The 20,016-nt window shown below is 52.2% G+C and overlaps 2 protein-coding genes across 17 annotated transcripts in view; one reads left to right on the top strand and one right to left on the bottom strand.

The window, feature by feature from the left end:
* The window catches only part of GRIN1 (glutamate ionotropic receptor NMDA type subunit 1), a 38,895-nt gene extending 30,314 nt beyond the window's left edge, over positions 1 to 8,581 (top strand). For 2 of the 16 annotated variants that reach the window (XM_088527969.1, XM_088527968.1), the window contains 3 exons: positions 279 to 530; positions 1,247 to 1,357; positions 4,260 to 4,600. In XM_088527969.1, the coding sequence (XP_088384095.1) occupies positions 279 to 530; positions 1,247 to 1,357; positions 4,260 to 4,463 (567 nt within the window). In that variant the 3' untranslated portion in view covers positions 4,464 to 4,600. Of the gene's footprint in view, positions 1 to 75; positions 118 to 278; positions 531 to 1,246; positions 1,358 to 4,259; positions 4,601 to 7,477 lie in introns of those variants that run through there. The other 14 variants (XM_088527975.1, XM_088527974.1, XM_010220530.2 and 11 more) reach the window with 11 other exon arrangements.
* A 7,636-nt stretch (positions 8,582 to 16,217) lies between these two features.
* On the bottom strand, positions 16,218 to 18,011 carry LRRC26 (leucine rich repeat containing 26). The gene is made up of 2 exons (XM_010220537.2): positions 17,465 to 18,011; positions 16,218 to 16,505 (listed from the first exon to the last, which is right to left on the bottom strand). The coding sequence occupies exons 1-2, from the start codon at positions 18,009 to 18,011 to the stop codon at positions 16,246 to 16,248; spliced, it is 807 nt and encodes a 268-aa protein (XP_010218839.1). The 3' UTR covers positions 16,218 to 16,245.
* Between the last annotated feature and the right edge of the window lie 2,005 nt (positions 18,012 to 20,016).

The following is a 20,016-nucleotide window of genomic DNA, read 5'->3' as shown; positions in this document are numbered from 1 at the left end:
GCAAAGCATGCTGCCCTGTGGGGATAAACAGCCTCATGGTAAAGAGCCGTTTGACAATGTAAGACTTTTCCACAGGAGGAAACGTCAGAGCACTAGTATCTGGTACATTGCTAGAAGGTAGGCAAGTGGAAAGATTTATTTGTTAAAACAAACAAACAAAAATAATGGTTTTTGGGATCACAGTTTTGCCATGGCTATTTCCTGAGATGCCATGGAAGAAAAAGACATTTCATTCCATTCATCTTGCTTTCCTTTCCGTTTGTGCATGTCCGCAAAAGAGAGAACTGAGAAGGAGGAGCAAATGTATCCCCGAGCATGCTCTACGCACCAGCGGGATACATTTTGGTTACCCCCGTGCGGTAGCAGAGCCAGACCTGGTCACTCCGTCCCCCGTCGGCAAGGTCACACTCATTGGCACGAAAGCAATTGGGGAGGATTCGTTCTCAGCGCCCGCCGCAGAGTGCGGCCGGTCCCCTCGGCTCGCTGCCCCTGCACCATGGCGGCTGGTGCTCCCAGCCTGCGCTAACCAGGTCCGACTCGCTCACACCAATGGCTACATTTTTCAGTTCTGTTTCTCTTTCAGTTCATTCCAACCCTCCGATGACATCGTAGCGCTAACGCTTTGCTTCCTCCCTTTCTTTTCCTTTTTTCACTTTTCTTTTTCTTCCAGTTTCATAATCTTTTTTTTTTAACTATTTTACTTTGGAAAAAAAAAAGTTCGGCTTTGCACAAATGCGTCATTTAAATTTTTGAATACATTTTTTACAGAATATTCATACAATGACTTCTCTTTCAATGCAGTCCTTTCTCTCTCTTGTGGCACTAGGATTCAGCCTCAGAAAAGGCCCTGAGCAATTTTTTTTAGTGGTAGGTGCAGCATCTCACCTCTCGGTCTAGCTAGCCTAGCTGTGGAAGTGAAGGACAGGCCGCTAGTCAGAGCATCCCCACGTGCTCCTGAGGAAGCCGGATCAGATGTGCAGGTCTGCAAGCAGACACCAAGGAGAACAGGGCTGTTCCCCAAGGGCTTTCCAGTGCTCCAGATGCGAGGCTGGGCTCAGAGCTGTGGCCGTGCAGCGGCCGTACTGTCACTGCACGCCACAGAGCCCCTTGGAGGACTGGGAGTGACAGAACATCTCCAATAGCTTACTCACCTAAATGAAGGACATGACATGGGGCAGTATTCAAGTAGATTTAGAGTTTCCAACAACACACTAGAGATCTAATCACTTATACATATTCATTTTAGGATAGAAAAAGTGGTAGAGCAGAACCTGACCCTAAAAAGAAAGCCACTTTTAGGTCCATCACCTCCACCCTGGCCTCCAGCTTCAAGAGACGTAGGTCCTCCAAGGATACGGTAAGAGGAAGAAGAACAATTCTGCCCTCTCTCTTTCTCTCTCTTTCTCTCTTCTGCCATCCCATTGACTGCCACACACCCATCCCCAAGCTGCCAGTGTACATGCATAGCTCATGTTCGTCACCAGTCAGTCAGTCAGTGAGTCAGTCATCCCGTGTTCCTGAGAGGATGCTGGGATCCTGGAGGGCAGGCAGGAGGTGCTTTGGAGTCCTGTGATGAGTTGGGAGATGCAACCGAGTTTTTGTTTTTTGTTTTCTTTTCTTTTCTTTTTGCCTGGATGATTTTTGATGTTCCTCTCTGTGCTTTGCTCACCTTACCGGTGCTAACCTTTTGAATCCAATGACATTTTTTTTTCTGTTCCTGAGTGTTCCTGTAATGTTTGTCATTGTATGCCTAAAATGATCACCTTGATTTAATTTGGACACTGTGTCACCTCACTGAGAGCCATGCGTGTCACATTCTCTACATGTGATTTTTGTTTGTGATTATTAGCATTTGGGACATAGTCCTCAGCACACAAGTGACAGCTGTCTCTGGTTATTGTCAGCAGTATTTCAGCTCTAGAAGAGAGACACAAATGCTTAAAAGAAGAGGTTTTTAAAGACCCAACCTGGCTCAAACTGTGCACTTTTCACCTTGGAGTAAAACTGCTCTCACGTAACCAGAGAAAATTTACAAATTGTTTCCTCTAAAGCCAGCTGTTTCCAAAATGTGCGAACGTGTCTGCTCTTGCTAGAGCTTGAGACACACTTCAGCATCAGGTTGGGCTGTTGGTCTGTCAGACTAAGCCAGTGTCCCTCTGCATGTCGCCGTCTGTTGTATGACACTCTGCACTGTGGCTACTCTGTTGTCTTGTGTGGAAGCGGGAGGTGCGTTTTGCTGTCAGACCTCCCAGTTAACGGGTTGCCAAAATCGCCTCCCTGGGCGACTGGCGGGTTTCTGCCCAGGGCTGCTCAGAGCAGGCTCCCTGCCAGGCTGTGAGAAGCGTGCTGCATGGCGGGGCCGGGGGGTCGGAGGCGGCGCTGGCGCGAGGACGTGCGGCCGCCGGCGGCAGGGTGGCTCATCGCCGGCCGCAGGCATGGGGGCACCTCGGTGAGCAGCATGCGACGCTCCAGGGGCTCTCTGGGCCATGGCTCTGTACATGCAATGGAGGCAGCTCCGTTTTAGACCAGTGCAGGCTCAATGCCACGAGGCTCCCCTGGGACACCATCCTGGGGGCCTAGGCCAGCTGAGCCCTCAGCTGGGCTGGGCTGCCACAAGCTCACACAAAGTGCTCCTCTCATCTGTCCCCTCAGGGCCAGCACACACGGGAGGGTGGCCCCACACTTGCCAGCCATGCTCCATTGCCAGTGGGGAAGATGGACATCCCTGTTATCACTCGTGCTCTGCTAATGCTGCACCTTGGGCTGGGCATGTCCCCACGCCTTGTGTCCCACCTCTCCCCACTGAGGGACCAAAACCCAAGAAGACTGAGGGTTGTGTCTTGATGGGCTGAGCCCTGCCTGGGAGAAAGGAGGAAGAGGAATGGGGTGGGTGATGCAGAGAGAAGTTGGAAAGTGAAGAGAGAGAGAAGGAGGGAAAGACAGGATGGAGAAAGAAACGGGAGAAAACAAAAGAAAGAGCTGGTGGGGCCCCTCAGTGTAACTAGGCCAGATCCTGCATTTTGTGGAGCTTTTCTTGATTCACTCCCAGATTTAGAAAACCATTGGATCCAGGCCTGGGAGAGCAGGAGCATCAAGGCAAAGTGGGAGAGACCACTGCACACTGCAGGCACAGGAGCCAGCGCCAGGACTGGGCGAGAAGGGCCTGGTGGAGCCCATGTATGGGAGTGCCCTTTCCAAAGGGCTGGGTTCGAGGGGGTTTGGACACTGCACTCACCCCTGTTAACAGGGGTACACCGCCTAGTCTGCCACAGGAACTGCTGCCTGGGGCAGCTGGCATGTGGCACCCTCAATTCCTTCTTCATTGCAGCCTTGCAGAATTAAGAAGCATCCAGAGGCAGATCCTTCTCCATGGTATGGCTGCCCATGTTCCCACACCACAGCGCTCTCTGCCTCAGGGCAGGGGCATCCCCAGTGCCCTGAGCTGACTAGGTCTAAAGGTCTTCTGCCCCAAAGGCTCCACAGGCATGAGGCAGAGCTGTACTCTCCCCTTGTTTTTCTGGTTGGGACCAGCGCTCACCATCTGTGGGGCAATGGGCCACAGGGAAGGTAGCACAACCAGCCTTGCTTGTGCTTCGGGCTGTGGCCATGGTCTTCTTGGCATACTGTTTGCAGGCAAGGCATGGAGAGAGCAACCCCTCTACAGGTAACAGTGCCCCACTCCTTGGGTGCTTGTTTTAGTTGTCCATTGGCTGTAGGGGAAACATGGCTGGTATTCTAATACACACATCTCCTAAAGGGATCAGGTTGGTTGGGCCAAGAACTGGCCAGTAGTGTCAAGATCAGGCCAGAGCCTTGTGGTGGAGTGAGCTTTGCTGTGAGCTTGGGATGGCCTGCTGGTTGCTCTGAGGATGAGCAATCAGTGGGAGGGTGTTTGCCCCCATTTAATGTCCCAGCCTGTCATTTGGTGCCCTCAGCTTTGATGCAGCAGCCCTGGCCCAGAGATCTCAATGCCCTCCTGCTGTGGAAGGCCCCATGAGTACGTAGCATGCTGGGACACGTTGCCTGGGGTCCTTGTAAAGACAAGAAAGCAGTGAGGTGCTGTTTTATGATGCTTGGCAGAGCCATAGGCCCAAGCCAGGTCTCAGATGGGCAAGGCTTGAGAGCCCATGGGGCTGGAAGGCCAGACTGACCCCAGCTCCATGGGCTCTCCTGTCTAGCAAGCGAAAGATGCAAACCTGGTGGCCTTGCTTCTTTCATTTTCGTTGTCTGGAGTTTTAAAAATGGATTCTACTCTGCAGCCCTGCAGAATGGTCCCTCAGGAGTGCCAGAGAGACAGGCTGGCACCATGGAGCCAAGACAGCCCTGGGAAGCTACCATCCCACTCTGAACGTCCTAGCGCCCACCATCACCCGAGCTGCACAGCCTCTCCGCGGCACATCATCCCCACCGCCCCAGGAGGAGATGCATGTGTTCCCCATAGGCAGCTCCTGCAACTCGAATAGCACTCGCAGAGCTGATGTACTGCCATCCATCGCAACCACCCACGATACTGCAACCCCACAGAAGCCATGTGAGATGCACAAACCACACAGCCACCTTCTGAGCCGGCACATTTTGTACAGACACGTAATGAGACGCACAGATCCCTTAGGCCCCACTGCAGACGTTGCCCGATCCCGCAGAGTGAAATTGCCAACTGTGGGTCCCCAAACACAGCATGACACATGTTCCACATCACCACGAAGCAGAGGTCCAGTGCTTTGAGGCAATGATTACTCTGTAATTCTTGGGATATTGCCAAAAAATCAAGGGTGTTCATGGAAAAGGTCGCCTTTCCAATGGAATATTAGCCATCCAAAAACATTTGACTGAAAAAAATCTGGTTTTTGGCCCTGAACAACTAGAAATAGGCCAAAGACAATTTTTTTTTTAAAAAAAAAGGAAAGTTGGCGTTTTCTACAAGATTGCATTTAGCTGGAAATCTAATTTTTAATTGAAAAAGAAATTTCCAGAAAACTTTCCACCAGCCAGGGACTAACATATAAACCCAGATTAGGCTGAAGTCATTTTTAATACCTATTAAGTTCTTGTCTATATTTTCTTCCTGATGTCATTTAAAGTTTTTGGTGCCTTCACTTCACTTCCATACCTTAACATGTTTGAGTCTCTTCTATGGTTAATAATGATTAATTTCTTGGTTTTATAATGTTTGGTTTGGGGATAATTGCACCATCCCTGTAACATAATTTATCCTAAATTACTGATATGTGTTTTTGCCATTAGTTCTACTTTAACATAGTTTTGATATGATAATTTCGTTTTTTTTTTCTTTTTTTTTAATATTAAAAATTGCATGCATGAACTCTACACAAAAAGTAAATGAGAATGTTACCCTGTGACAACTCTGTGATTGGAGGAGCTATGCTTTCACACCAAAAGTCATGTTCCTGTATTTTGATTTTTCTGGCCAAATTCCCCAGTGTATTTGGGTGTTTTAGAGTCATCCTTTGAGCTGTGTAAAGAGGTCAGAATGCCCCAGCCTGTCCTGCTAGCTCTGCAGCTCCCAGTGCAGCGGCCACACATCCACATTCACCGAGGAGTGCACACACACGCAGACACACACACATATGCAGATGTACACACACACACACGCATGCACTAGTTGCTACCGGTTGTATCAGGCTGGTAGTGCAAGGTTTTTAACAAAGGCTCCTTGTTTTTTGCCCATTACCTTTTTTTATCTTAAGTCCTTCCTTCCGTTAAGGCTGAAATCTTCTCCCTTAGTGAGTCACCCAACCTCTCCCTTTTCTAAGCTGTTTCCTCTCCTCTGTGGGAGCAAGGCCCTTGAGAAGTGGCTGCTGCCTCATCCCAGGCGCTCAGAGCTCATAGTCATTTTATCACTGCAGGCAGCAGCTGGGACTTTTGCAAAGAGGGAGCAGCTGCACCCATCTGGGGAGAGGGTCATTTTTAGTGCACCTACAAAATGTCACAGAAAACTGCCCAGGGCAACAGAACAACTTGGGGTTCACCTTGGCCATTTTCTGTGTGAACAAGCAGTGGTGAAGGTGTTGCCTTTTCGAACAGCAAAGCCACAAAGGCAACAACAAGGAATTTCTTTAAGGCTCCATTTCCATATTAATTTGTTTTCTAAGTGAAGGGGTGGGTGCACTGACCCCGTGAAATATTTCCTTGGTGTTAGCAATTGGCAGCATGCCCTGGGCATGTATACCAGTGGGATGGGACCACACTTGCTCTGTCCCCCATGCTAGTAGCCCCCAACCGAGGCACCATGCTCCTTGTGAGGCCCAAAACGCTCTGGGCAGAGCAGAGAAACCCTGAGGAGCACACACAGTGCTCTGGGGTACACCAAATTTCACTGAGCCAGAAGCTGGGGTGTACAGCCACACAGGGTAGCCACAGTGCCAGAGCCACCAGCAGCACTATGGGGGCCACAGTTGCCACCAGCCAATGCAAGACATGGGTAAAGTCCTGTCAGCAAAGAGTCCCTCCAGGAACATAGCAAAATGGCAACCCTCCTATGTAGCATGGCTCAAGGCCAAACAAATGCCACTAGAGAGGGTCCACACAGCAGTATAAAAGAAGGCCTCTCAGGTTCGGCATCATGCCCTGGAGAGCAGTGCATGATGCTTCATGCCACCTGGTCTTGGTGCAGGGCTGGGCAGGCTCAGCTCGGCATCAAAGATTCAGGAGAGTGCAACTGGAAAAGGAAGGAAATATGGAAGGAAGGAAAGAGGGAGGAAGAAAATAGCTGTCCAGTTTTAATTCCCTGGCTGGGGATGGAGAAGTCTTTTTTTCTTGACAATTGAAGGGAGTTTCTGCTCTCCCCAGTTTACTTGCTGGTGAGGCAGTGGTTGGGAAGTTCTCTCCAAAGGAGTGTTTGCCAAGGCCCCTTCCATAAGGCGAGCAGAAACAAAAATCCAGGTCACACCTCAACACAGACGTAGGATGAATTTTCACATTACCAAGTGAATCTCCAGCTTACTGCAAATAAACCACACTGCACGTCTCCTCACCTGCATGAAGGGAATGTCAAAGTGGAGTCATCCAAGCATGGAGGTGAAACGCCCCGGCCTCAAAGCAGAGCTAGATCCGGCACCAGTCAGATGCTGAAACCCAGCCTGACCTTCCATATACAAGTTCAACTGGGGGCTGGGCTGATGAGTCACAGACTTTGTCTTGTAGCTCTCCCAGAGCATAGACAGGCTCACTCAGCAGGCAACACGGCTGCCATGGCTGCCACGTTCTGCAGAAGCTGTGCCGGGCTCCTGCACATCCTCCTCCCTGTCCAGCTGTAGGGCGCTTGGAGAGTGTCTACAATGACCTCTGCACAAGCTTGGATTGCAGTGGGTAGGGGACCTCAGCCAGCAGCAGGTTTGGGGCCGCTGCATCACCCTTGAGTGATATCCTGTAGGCATGGGATGTGAATAGACACAGAAGCAAGTGCCAGAACTGCCTAACACCTTTTTCTTCTTGTCTGTGTCTTTGTGTGTTACAGCAATATCATCCCACTGACATCACTGGCCAGCTCAACCTCTCCGACCCCTCAGTCAGCACTGTGGTGTGACGTTCTTCCTGGGAGCCATCAGTCCTTGCCCGACTGAGCAGGAAGGCACAGTTGGGACTGCCTTTCCAAGCCACACTGATGGGTTCTTCTGGGTGATACGGGAGGAAAGCATCCTTCATCTGTAAACAGTGACTTCATTGTATATCTCCCTCCCTTCCTAGGCCTGCTGACACATTCATGCCCCAGAATGCACCGCAGAACCAGGACAAGTTTGGATTTCACTGTACAGAGATAATTGCTTCCAACTTGTGCTGCTGTTAATCAGTATTGCCATTGACCAGCTACGTGCAAGGGGAATGAACTTTGAAAGGCACATTTTGTCTGCTCTCACATGTTAGCACAGAGGAGATGGTGCTAGACTGCTAGCACATGCTTCAGTCTGCCGCTTTGTGCTTCTCAGCACAGGCACAGATCATGAGACCGGCGCTCCACATTTCACACCAGCCTTGGGGGCCCCCATGTGATGTGTTCATGGCCCCATCGGCTGGAGCAGTCCACATGGTATGGCAGGCCAAGCACAAGATCCCTCTGTGCTGACTGATCCACTGTGCCTGCAACAAGGACTGGAAGATGTGGGTTCTGTTCATCGCCAGCAGACAAACTCCTATTCTTCCCTTCCATCAGTCTGTGCGAAAAGCCTGTGGCTATGATGATTTGTCTCCTGTATGTGGTCTATTTGAGGAAGGAGTGTTCCCAGACCGGCAGTTCTTATTGGCTACTGCCATGGCCATGTGCCTGTGCTAAAACATGGTACTGTGGAGCTCCTAATGTGCTGTCAGCCAAGGTCCTGGCTCCCCACATCCACAGCTCATGAGACATCCCCACAGCCTGGCCATGTGCAGCACGTAGCTCGCACACCATGGCTCTCCTGGCCAAGAACATTTCCATGGAGAATGGCTCTAGATGACTGAATTGACCTTAAACAAAGCTCTATGCTTGCCTGCACCAGCAATGCAAGGAGAGATGCTGCTATCTGGACTTCACTGGGTGCTTGTTGAGTGCCATGGCATTTGCATGGACACCACCCACACTCTCTTTGGTGTCCACACACGGCCTCCCCTGCCACACTCAGCGGTGATACAAGACTGTGTGACAGCCTGTTTGGCAGCTGTGCTGCCCCAGGGCACCTGGCTGCATCTTCCTGAACCCAGAGAGATGACAAACTACATCTCTCTCAGGAGAAGGGAACCAGATGAAGTTGGCTAAAGATGTTCCTTCTCCCCACATATGTGCTCTGGCACCTCACCAGACAACATCCCATGGGTCAGCGTCCATCAGCACCCTCCCATGTGGGCAACGTGAGTGGGGCAAGGACATCAGCACTCTGGATGCATCTGGCACCAACCAGGCCAGTGATGAGTGGCTGCAGAATGTGCACAGACCACACTGAATCCCATCTCCTGTGAGGGTGGAAAACCCACTGATAATGCACTACCAAGCCCCAGCGGCAAGAACTGCCTCCCTTCCCCTTGCCTCAGCTAAGCAGATGGGGCTTCCACTGAGCATCAGCATCCTTTGCAGGCAGGACTTTTAGACTGCATCTGAGGTCTGTGAGCATCGTCCCATTGACTGCAGTGGCTCCATCAAACCATTTTTGCTCCAGCTGAGAAATTGGGCCCATTCTACTTTATATGTTGATGTAACATAAATACCAAATTTTTGCAAGAGCTCAGTAAAGTCTAGAGTAAATCATGAGTGGTTTATTTCAGCACTGCATGCTTCTGTCTGTACCTTCTAGCAAAAGTGTCAGGGAGCTCTTCGCTAAATCAGCATGTCACTCAGCCCTGCTGTAGGATTTGCAAACAGTAAAAGCTGGAGGGAGAGGGGAGGAACAGAGAAACTAGTAGCCAGAAAGGCTAAGCTCTAGAACAGGGACCAGAAAGAATGGGGTATTGCTATTCTGGGATGCCAGGAAAAAAAACAGGATTTGGGAATAGGCCTGGCAGTGGGGGGCCAAAGCAAGTCTGCAATCACTTGAATACCAGCACCTCTCAAAAAGATGATTATCCAGGATTCTGGCAGTGCCAAGGCAATAATCCTGCAAATATGCCTCTGATTTTCTACTTTCCTTCACATTAATACACTGTGCTTCTGAACTTGCACAACCCGCGCTGCAGCCCTGCTGTGAATCCCGCAGAAAGGCTGCTCATTGCCTCACACTGAAACCTGCTGGACACATCCAACTTGAAGACCTGAACTACTGTCAAACAGGCTCCCAGTCTGTGCTAACCAGGTTCAACTCACTCACACCAATGGTTATGTGTTTCAGTTCTCTTTCTCATTCCAAACCCACGATGACATCACAGTGCTAACACTTTGATTCTTCCCTTTCTTTTCCTTTTATCGCTTTTCTTTATCTTCCAGTTTTGTAATTTTTAAAACTCTTTAACACTGGAAAAAAAACGGCTTTGCACTAATGATTCATTTAAATTTCTGAATACAATCTTCCAGAATATTCATACGATGGCTTCTCTTTCAATGCAGTCCTTTCTCTCTCTTGTGGCACTAGGATTCAGCCTCAGAAAAGGCCCTGAGCAATTTTTTTAGTGGTAGGTGCAGCACCTCAGCTCTCGGTCTAGCCAGCCTAGCTGCAGAAGTGAAGGACAGGCCGCTAGTCAGAGCATCCCCACGTGCTCCTGAGGAAGCCAGATCAGATGTGCAGGTCACTAGGGCCCCACTTTCCTCACTCGTCCCAGGGACCTGAATAATACAAAATCACAGAATGGTTAAGGTTGGAAGGGAGCTCTAGGAATCATCTAATCCAACCCCCTGCTCCAGCAGGGACACCTAGAGCACACAACTCCTTCATCAAGCACCAGCACCCACTAAACCCACTCCCCGCTGCCATATGCCCCATGAAGACAGAGCAGGCAACAGGGACAGAACACAATTTTTTCTTAAGCTGGTCACCTGAGACTCTCAGTATAACATACAACCCAAGAGATTTGTGATCTCCTTGGAGCTGTCCTTTGATGGTGGTGACACAGTACTTGTGAGGAGGCTGCAGAGTTGGGCTCTGCTCACTTTGCTCCACGATTGCAGCCAGGTGCAGGCAAGGCACTGGGGATGCCCCAGGCTGGGGCACTGCTTTGCAGCCAGGCAGGCCTGGGCTGCCAGAGCAGCTCGGAGCTGCCTGTCTCCTGCCAAGGTCACAGGCCCATCCCTCTCTCTCATGTGCCAGGGGAAGAAAAACCATTCCCTTCCCCTCACTGGACATGCAAACGTTTTGCCCAGGAGCTCCTCTTGCCCAGGGCATCTCCAGCTGGGCAGCTTCTCTACTGCTTCTTTCTCCACTCGCATGGCTGCTCATACCTTTGGTCCCCTTCCCTTGGTAGGACTTATGTTAGCAGCAGAGCACTCTCCAGAGCACAGCGGCTTTTCCCTGGGAGCCAGCATGAGCCAGGGGCCTGGAGCAATGGAGATGAGCACCTCTGGAGAGGAGATGTGCCCCCACGAGCCTGGCCACAAGGACAACTCCTGCCTACCTGGCCACCTGCCTGTACCGCTTCTGCTTCGGCTGCATCCACCACTGGTCGCCACCGAAGCAGACTGCCCACTCTGCAGGCAGACGTTTGACACCATCCTCTGCTGGATGCAAGGGGAAGACATGGTGCAGGAACACCACATTGAGGGCCACCACCAGGGCTCTGGGACATCCCAGCCCTCAGGAGAGACAGTCGACGTGGCTCTTGTCAAGGAGGCAGCACAGGCAGTATCCATCACCCATGTGCCAGCACCGGAGTTCCTCCACACCCCTTCATGACCGTGGCCCCTTGGAGTCACACAAGAGGGCGTGAAGCAGGTCCTTGAGGTGGGACCATGACAGCCAGTGTCCAGCTCAGCTCCAGAGGGGCAACTACTCCATCTTCTGCAGGGCCAGCGCAGAGCAGCGGGGCTCGGGCTGCCACCACTGGCAGTAACATGGAAGCTCCTAGTTCTGAGTGGGGATGCCAGGCCATTTGGCAAAGACCCAGCAATAACACCAGCGAGGAGTCCAGGAGAGCTGGCATTGCTCCTGCCAACGGTACTGAGGGGCACACGGTGGCAGCAGAGCTCCTGCAGCCATCCTGCACACAGAGCCTGGGCACACACCGTGACAACCCAGGATGCCCAGGGTCTGGCCATTGGGGAAAATCCATGATGAGCCTCTTGCCAAGTCGTGATCTTGGGAAAAACAAAGAACTTGCCCCAGCTGCCCATCACCTTCATTTTGTCGTGCAAGGAGAGGGACTTGGCGGAGAGACAGGCCTTGCTCTTGGTCAGCAAAGGCTCTTTCCTGTCTTTGCCCAGGGATGGTGCTGGCTGGCGGAACATGGACATGGGGGACTCTGCCCAGCAGGCAGTTGTGGAGCGAGCGCTGCCATGCGCTGGAGCTGTCTCCATGCAGCCATCTGTAGAGTGCAGCTCCATGGGGAAAGGGTGTGGGAAACCAGGCGCCAGCTCTTGTCCCACAGGGCCACCGCAAATGCCACGCTGCTCCTGCTCGCGTTTGCTGACATGCAGGAACCTCTCTGCAACCTGGCTGCGGCTCTGGCCAGTGCTAACCACACTTGTCTCGCTTGCAATGTCTGTGTGTTTCAGTTCTCTTTGAGTTCAGACCAAACCCCCAATGACACCATAGTGCGAACACTTTGCTTCCTCCCTTTCTTTCACTTTTTTTACTTTTTCTTCCAGTTTGAGCACTTCAGCTTGCCTGACCTGGTGTCTACAGACCTCACTTTGGTGCTGCATTGCTGCAGACAGGGTTCACAGAGAGGGTGGCTGAGTGTTGGAGAGCCTCAAAGACTCACAGGGCGCTCCTTGCTCTGCAGCCAAGGCTTTTGCCGTGACCTGAGCGGCTCCAAGGGTGACAGGTAGTGTGAGGGGGGCCTGGGCTGCTCGTGTGGCTTGGAGCTGCCTGCTTATCTCCTGCCAAGGTCACAGGCCCATCCCTCTCTCTCATGTGGCAGAGGAAGAAAAACCCCTTCCCTTTCCCTCACTGCAGTGCATCTCTGCAGCTGGGCAGCTTCTCTGCTGCTTCTTTCTCCATCTGCATGGATGCTCACGCCTTTGGTCCCCTTCCTTTGGTAGGACTTGACGTTAGCAGCAGAGGACTCTCCAGAGCACAGCGGCTTTTGCCCAGGAGCCAGTGTAAGCCAAGAGCCTGGGGCAATGGAGACGAGAACCTCTGGAGAGGAGATGTGCCCCCGCACAAGGACAACTCCTGCCTGCACCTCTTCTGCTTCAGCTGCATCTGCTAGTGATTGGCCACAGTACCTGACCTGCTCTAACAAGGTCTGACTTGCTCACACCAAAATAAGTTTTTTTTTTTTAGAGAATGGACCCTACTTTAAGATAAGTCTGCTGCCTTCCTGGTGTCTTGGTTAAGGATGTTACAGGAAACTTCTCAGAGGGTTTCAACCCTCTGACTATTACCTGTTGGTGGTTCCTGAAGGAGAGGAAATGTCAATGTGCAGCCCAACAGCAATCAAAAGGGACTTTGAGGATTTGGGATGGATGGTCAGGAACTTCGGTGTGTAAGTTATCTTCTCCATCTCTCCAGTGCTGACAGCAACAGTCTATTAACACCTGGGTCCCTGGCTGGTGTCAGGACGAAAACTTTGGGTTCTTCAGTAACAAGAAACCTTACACGGCACTTACAGGTGTGCCCTAGCCAGACAGGACTCTGTTTGGAAGGCCAAAGCGGGGCTTGGCACAGCACCCATTCTCTTCGCTAGCCATTGCATGGCCTGGCTGCATGCAGGGCTGTGGCACCTGCTTTATTATTTGCTTAAATGCTCTAGGAAAGAGCTCATCGTAATAATGAAGAGAATAAGCCTCAGCCAGATGGTTTGTGTGTAACAGAGGAACCAAGCTGTCACACACTTCATTCCATCCTCCAGAACTTCTGCAGCAGCCAAGGTCACCCCCTGACTCCTCCCTTTTCCAGGCCCTTGGTGCCCCAGGGCCAGTTGGACCCAGTTTTGACTGGTCTCATCTTTCTCGCAGCTCCTGCAAGCTCCAGGGCTGGCTAGTCTTCCCCAGAATTGCCCTTGCAAGGGTTTACTTTTAAATCCCTGAACGGTTAGTAAATCTCAAAGTGCAGTATGTAGTGTATATATACACACAGCAGCCACCACAGCCAGCAACGCAGCAGAGGGAAGGGCTGGGCTGGGAGTCGGGGCTGCTGGATCTGGGGGAACAATCCCAGTGTGCAGAGCCCTTGTGGGTCCTGCCTAGGGAGACGGGTGCTTGGACTCTGTTGCTGGGCATGTGCCTGGAGCGCCTTTGGGTGATCTTGAGGGCAGCCCAACCTCTTGCTTTGCCCTTCTTCTCCCTTTCCCTTGTTGGACATGGACAGTCTTTGCCTAGAAGCTGCACTTGCTGCCATTGTGCAGAGGGGCCTTTTGTCCAGCCCCTGGATTTTTTTCACATCCTTTAAGGATAAGATTGGACAGCTCAGGAATTCTCTAGTTGGACAGTTTTTCTGCTGTTACTTTTTCAGCCTGGAGGGGAGTAATGAACTTGGTTGGCCTCCTTTTCTTTTTTGGAACTGGAGGATGGCATCTTTTCGGCTAGAACCAGAATGAACACCTCCATTTGCCCGAGGCAATGGGACCTGATGCGCCCTGTCTACTGGGCACAACGACAACTGCTGCCTACCTGGCCATCTGCCTGTACCGTTTTCCTTCAGCTGCATCCAGCAGCTGTCGAGCACCAGTACAGTGTGTCCACTCCACAGATGACTGTTTGATACCATCTTCTGCTGAGTGCAAGGGGAAGACATGATGCAGGAACACCACATTGAAGGCCACCAGCAGGGCTCTGGGGCACCCCAGCCCCGGAGATGGCTAGTGTGTCTCTTGTTGAGGAGGTGACACAGGCAGCAGTGATCACTCGCACACGGGGACAGGAGCTCCTCTGAACTTCAGGGATCATGGTCCCTTGAGGGGTGTGTGAGTGGACGCGAAGCAGGTCTCTGAGGCAGGTGTGCGATAGAGCCAGTTGCAGTCCCTAAGGCCTGATGGTTCTTCAATCCTGAGGGTCAGGGCAGAGGAGTGCGGCTCGGGAGACCACCCAGAGTTAACAGTATGGTACCACTTGGAAGGCCTGGCTTTTCAGGGAGGACCAAGGGGGAGCACCAGAGAGGAGGCCAGAACAGTTGATTTTTCTCCCACAATATGTGTCAAGCACATGGTCAATGGCAGCAAATGGACCATCAGCAAGGCAAGGAACTGTTGCCGGTGAAAAGGGCCAACATGGCCTGTACGCCCTTTGTCATGGAGTTGTGTTGTGGGAAATGCTTACTGGGAGCTGTAACACCATGTTCGTTTGTAGTTTCTTTTGGAAATAGTAATGGGAGCAGGTAACAGATGACACAAGGTTTCATTTGTTTTTGTCATGGCATGGTTTATTCAACCCCTGGCAAAGGCTCGAAAGGGCATTCGCCATCCCATTCTTAAGCTGCGGTGTGAGGAAGCATTCCTCACTACTCTGCTGTACCTAAAAGGGAGTAGCTGATGGTTACAGCTGTATCACTGTCTCTCTTACTGTCTTTCAGTGTTAAGGGCTCATGTCAGATTGGGTGTTTGCCCTTCATGACTGATGTTTCCTTCACCTTACCTGTGCTTTCATCTGTTTTATCTTGGCCTTTCTTATCATAGCTCCAGCTGGCTCCAAGCCATATCCCAGTAGCCTCAACTAGCATTTCCGTGCAGTGCTGGGGAGAAGCTTTTCAGCAGGCAGGTGCAGGTTGCAGCAGGGTTGTGGAATGGTATGGGCTGCCAAATGTCTAGCACAAAGGGATGCGGGGAGGCAAGAACCCTGTGGGGCTTTTTGTCTCCACATAACTCACACAGGCTTAGTACCACAGGTACTAAGGTACCACAGGTCAGGTCAGCTAAGCTCAGTCCTGCCCACAGCCCCTGTGGGAGCCACTCAGTTCTGGGCTTCCCTGCTGCCCATGGCTACACTAAAAGGGAGTTTCTTAAAGAATTCTAACATTAAAGTCTCTGAGAGACTCCCTTTACATGTAGATGCCAATGTAGTACTATGCAAGGTACCAAAAGGCACCCAGAGGCTACCAGCATGCATGGAAAGACACATGAAGTTCAGGGGTGCATGGAAAAGAATCCAATCATGCTGGCTTAGACTGACAGCTAAAATGGCGGTGGACTTCAGGGGGCAACAAATTAATATGAAGGTTTCTGGGGCATTTGTCTTGCTCCCAACCTTAATGCTAAACCTAGATCTTTTCCAAAGATGAGATTTGGCCAGTCTCCCAGCTACAGCACAGAGATAAAGTGAGGGAAGAAACCTGTTTTGTAGCTCTACCTTCTGGCAGCCTCTTTGCAGCCCTGCACTAATAGGAGCTCGAGGCATTATCTCTTTCCAAACCGTATCTTTTACACTAATCCTAGTCCTAGGTTGTTGGCCGGGAGGAAAATTTATCGGGGAGAAACATTTTGAAACCTTTTCCGTTCTTGGGTAGCACATGGTGGAGTTGTGTGCTCTCTGGGAGACACATGGAATTGAAAGGCACACAGTGACCCTGCGGTGCATCTGAAGGCAGACATAGGCCTCTGGTGAGTTGGGCCGGAGGCTGCTTATCCTGGCACTGGATCCCCTCACTGGCTCACAGGGAAACAGTTACAATGGCTGGGTGTAGGCATCTGTGAAGGTCGTGGACCATGGCCTGCCAAGTGCCTGCTTGCCTTGCATCAGTGCTTCCTGCAGACAGAGAATCTCTTCCAGGAGTGTGATTCTTTGTGCAGGTTGTGGCAGGCAACAGTAACGGAGCCCGTGAAGATGCAGAGGAAGATGCTGCCCAGGAAACAGAATGGTCCGATGAGCAGAAAGAAGGCGTAGTCCTGGACAAGCAGTGAGTTCTCCCAGCATTGCCTGAAGGACTCATTCCTGAAGGCCATGATGGGATAGTTGTTCAGCTGCTCTGGGGATGTGCACAAGAGCAAACTCTTCTCTGGAAGAGAGAAGTAACATTGATGGGCACGTCACCTGGCTGCACTGGGCAGTTGGGTCAGGGTAGGTGGGTGTCATGGACAGGGAGATGACAGGTCCACGTGGGACAGAGGGGGCCAGGGCAGATGAATAAGGCCTGTCAGCAGCCAGGTGGGCCAATATAGTCCAGGGCATGGTGCAAAGATGGGTAGCAGCAACGGTTTGGGGCTTTCCTATGTCTGATGGCTTGGGGAGAGGGAGCAGCAGGTGGGGTTAGAACAGTACAGGGAAGGGCATGACAAGACTGGAAAATGGAGTTGGGAGGGTGTGGGATGTGGTGGAACACGGGTAGCAATGGGCAGGCAGCCTGGCAATGCCACAGAAAGTCCCCAGCCAGCTCAGGCAGAGGCAGGCAGACACCCAAGGCAGCAGCAAATGGTAGCAGATGGCAGCAGCAGGAGAGACCTCTCCTATAGGTTTCTCTCACCAAGGCTTCCAAAGGAAGGAAATGAAGGATCAGACTGCCACGAAGACACTGAGGAAGGTATGAGGCAATGAAAGCAGTGAGCCATGGCAGAGTCAGGGGTGTTGCCCTCAGATGCCTGTTGTCCAGTGTCCCTTGTCCTCATCATGGCTGAACTGATGTAAGTGGTGGGAACATTGCCCCTTCCAGCACTCCAGAAAATCCTTGCTAGTGACTAACAACCATAGGTCAGCCAACTGAGGGTGGGCACCAGGGACCAGACCCAGGGACATGGCCAGCCGGAGGAACACAAGAGACACCATGTCCTGCTATGGGGCATGGGGAACCTCACTGTACCCTGCACCAGGCACAGTACTGGGTTGTGGTGCCCAAGGCGTAGGCTCCCATATGGGTCTGCAGCTGCAGGCAACCACAGTGCTGGGGTTGAGCCTAACATGGGTGCCTGGTCCACCTGGAGAAGGTGAGGAGAACGGGGTCAGAGCTCTCTGCACACTTACCTTTCGTTTTTTCCCTGTTGTGGCTGAGCCAGTGCCAGAGAGGCTGGATGCTGCAGGTGCACACCCAGGGGTTGCTGTTCAGGAAGAGTGCCCGGAGCTGAGGCAGGACATACAGCACCCTGGGCTCCAGCTCCCCCAGCATGTTGCTGCCCAGGTTGAGTGTGACCAAGCTGGTGAGGGGCAGGAAGGCTTCCGAGGTCAGCGCAGTAAGGTAGTTGTTGCTGAGGTCCAGCTCCTGCAGTGTCCCGAGCCCCACCAGGGCCTTACTGTGAATCGTCTCCAGATGGTTGTGAGGCAGGCTGAGTCGCAACAGCACCGGCAAGAAGAGGAAGGAGCCTGGCCTGAGTATGGTGATGAAGTTGTAGTCAAGCCACAGAGTGCTGGTGTTAGCTGGCAGGTGCTGTGGCACCTCGTGTAGCTCATGTTCGGTGCAGTCCACCTCTCCCGCAGAGCAAGCACAGGGAGCTGGGCATGCTGGCAAGGGCGGGGAACACAGGAGGAATAGGAAGGTACCGATCAAGGTGCCCGGGTCCCTCCAGTTGCCCATAGCTGCCTACTGAGATGGCAAGGGCTGCCTACCTCCGGCGTGGATTCCCCTAGAACTGCGTTCCTTGTGCCCGTCACCTTGTCCAGCCACCCCCAGCCTTTGGGCCTGCCCTCCTGGGCACCCTTGGGTGAAGCTGGGTGCAGGGCAGAGGTGCCGGAGAACGCCTGGCTCCAAGGTCAGTGTGCTCAGCTCCTGGTAGCCCCTCGTGTTTCACCGAACACGGTTCACCACCACCCTCTGTCTGCAAACCTAGAGCTGTCTGCACGTCCGGCTTCAGCTTTCCTCAGGGTGGAGCTGCACTTTTCTTAGCAAATATTTTTGCAGTGATGCCTGCCCTGGCAAGGTGCGGAGCCGTGCCCTCATCCCTCCCCCGCCAGGCACTGTTCCAGCCAGGTAGGGAGCCAGCTCTGCACAGCCCAGGATTAACTGCTTGTGGGTGCTGCAGGCTGGAGAGCTGTAGAAAAACAGACCCATCTTTTGGTCTTCATACTCCCCTCAGAGTAACCCCAACGAATGTGCTGGCCCCCACCCCACGGTGTACAGAGGGGTGTTTGGGCACAGGGCCTCTGTAGCTGACTGCAATGGGTCAAAGCTTAAACCATGTTATGGAGAGGTCTAATCCCATCTCCTGTGCTGACCCTGCCATGCCCAAGAATTCCTTGATGGGGTTCTGTTAACGGCCACTAGCCACCTTACTCCTTGCCTTGGCTCTGTTTGCATGTAGTCAAAGAGCACAAGCTGTGCCAACGTAAGGAGACATGGAGAGCCAAGTCTGCTGAGTTAACCATCCTCAACCCCAGAAGGATCCTCTGGAGCTCCTGCCCTGGGGTGATGGAGGTGTATTGCAGCTGACAGGACACACACTGCTGGCCCAAACCATTGCCAGCTCATCCAGGCGTCCTCGCTGACCACGTACTCTAGCCTCTAGACTGCCCTCGGAGAGCTTGTGCTGAAGGAGTTGGAGAACTTGGGCTATCCCATCACACACACTCACATGCACAAACATGTCAGTATGCACACAGGGGGCAACCCAGCAACTTCCACTTGAGAATGAGTGAGAAATATGAACATTGGGACTGTAGCCACCTGACCCGAGTGCGCCTTCACCTTGGCATGACAGTGGCAGTGTGAGAGGGCTCAAAGTCTAACTCCACCCTGTTTACACCTGCACTGGTTTCAGAACTGTCTGAAACCCCATAACAGAGGCTAATGAGGAGAAGGTTCAATCCCACCACCTGCTTTCCCTGACAAAGCTCAAGTCTGCAGGTCACACCACAGCCAGAGACAGGCTCTTCCTGTGGCCCTACAAGGGCCTGCTCAATGCCGGTGTGGAGACTTGTGGACCTTCTATTCATGGGAAAGACACAGAAAACTTGAGGATCATCTGGAAGCGCTTCATCCCACTCAGTGTCCAATGCTGTGGCTGGGAGCAGAGAGATGTTCCTCAAAATATGCTCTCGCAGCCCCTTTGCCATTTGGGATCCTTCGGCATTCATGGCCCAAAGGGAATCCCTGCCACCCCCGCCCCACAGCAAAAGCAAGGCAGAGTGAACACCTGCGCCCCAGGCTGGGAATGCAGCACTCCGAGATCAGGCACAGAAGCAGCAGGCAGACCGGTTTTATTAATAGCATCCGGAGGAGCTTTGGTTTGTTCATCTGTCCTGTGGCAATCTCAGTTTGCTGCATTAATCCCCATCTGGAAATAATTCAGAAGAATCTGCCAACCCAGACTAGCCCTGCCCCGGAGCAGGTCATGAACCCACAGGCATGTGGAGTGGTAGCACTGACTCACCCAGCCAGCACCCGCAGCAGCCACAGACTCTTTGGGGACCCAAATCACAGGGGACTCTGTCCCAAATGCTTCTTCCTTGCAGCGTGCATTACCTGCTTCCTCCGCTCCTCTGAAATTGTGTGGGATGTGCAAAACTAATCGAGAGGAAAAGAATCTTACTAAAAGCTTGGAGATTCCCAGTTACTGGAAAGCCCAGGAGGCTCTAGACCCATC

This window comes from Tinamus guttatus, unplaced genomic scaffold, assembly GCF_059628265.1.
Source record: "Tinamus guttatus ecotype Peru unplaced genomic scaffold, ASM5962826v1 Tinamus_guttatus_pri_ptg000297l, whole genome shotgun sequence".
Classification (NCBI taxonomy): domain Eukaryota; kingdom Metazoa; phylum Chordata; class Aves; order Tinamiformes; family Tinamidae; genus Tinamus; species Tinamus guttatus.
This window is presented reverse-complemented; position numbering and strand designations above follow the sequence as displayed.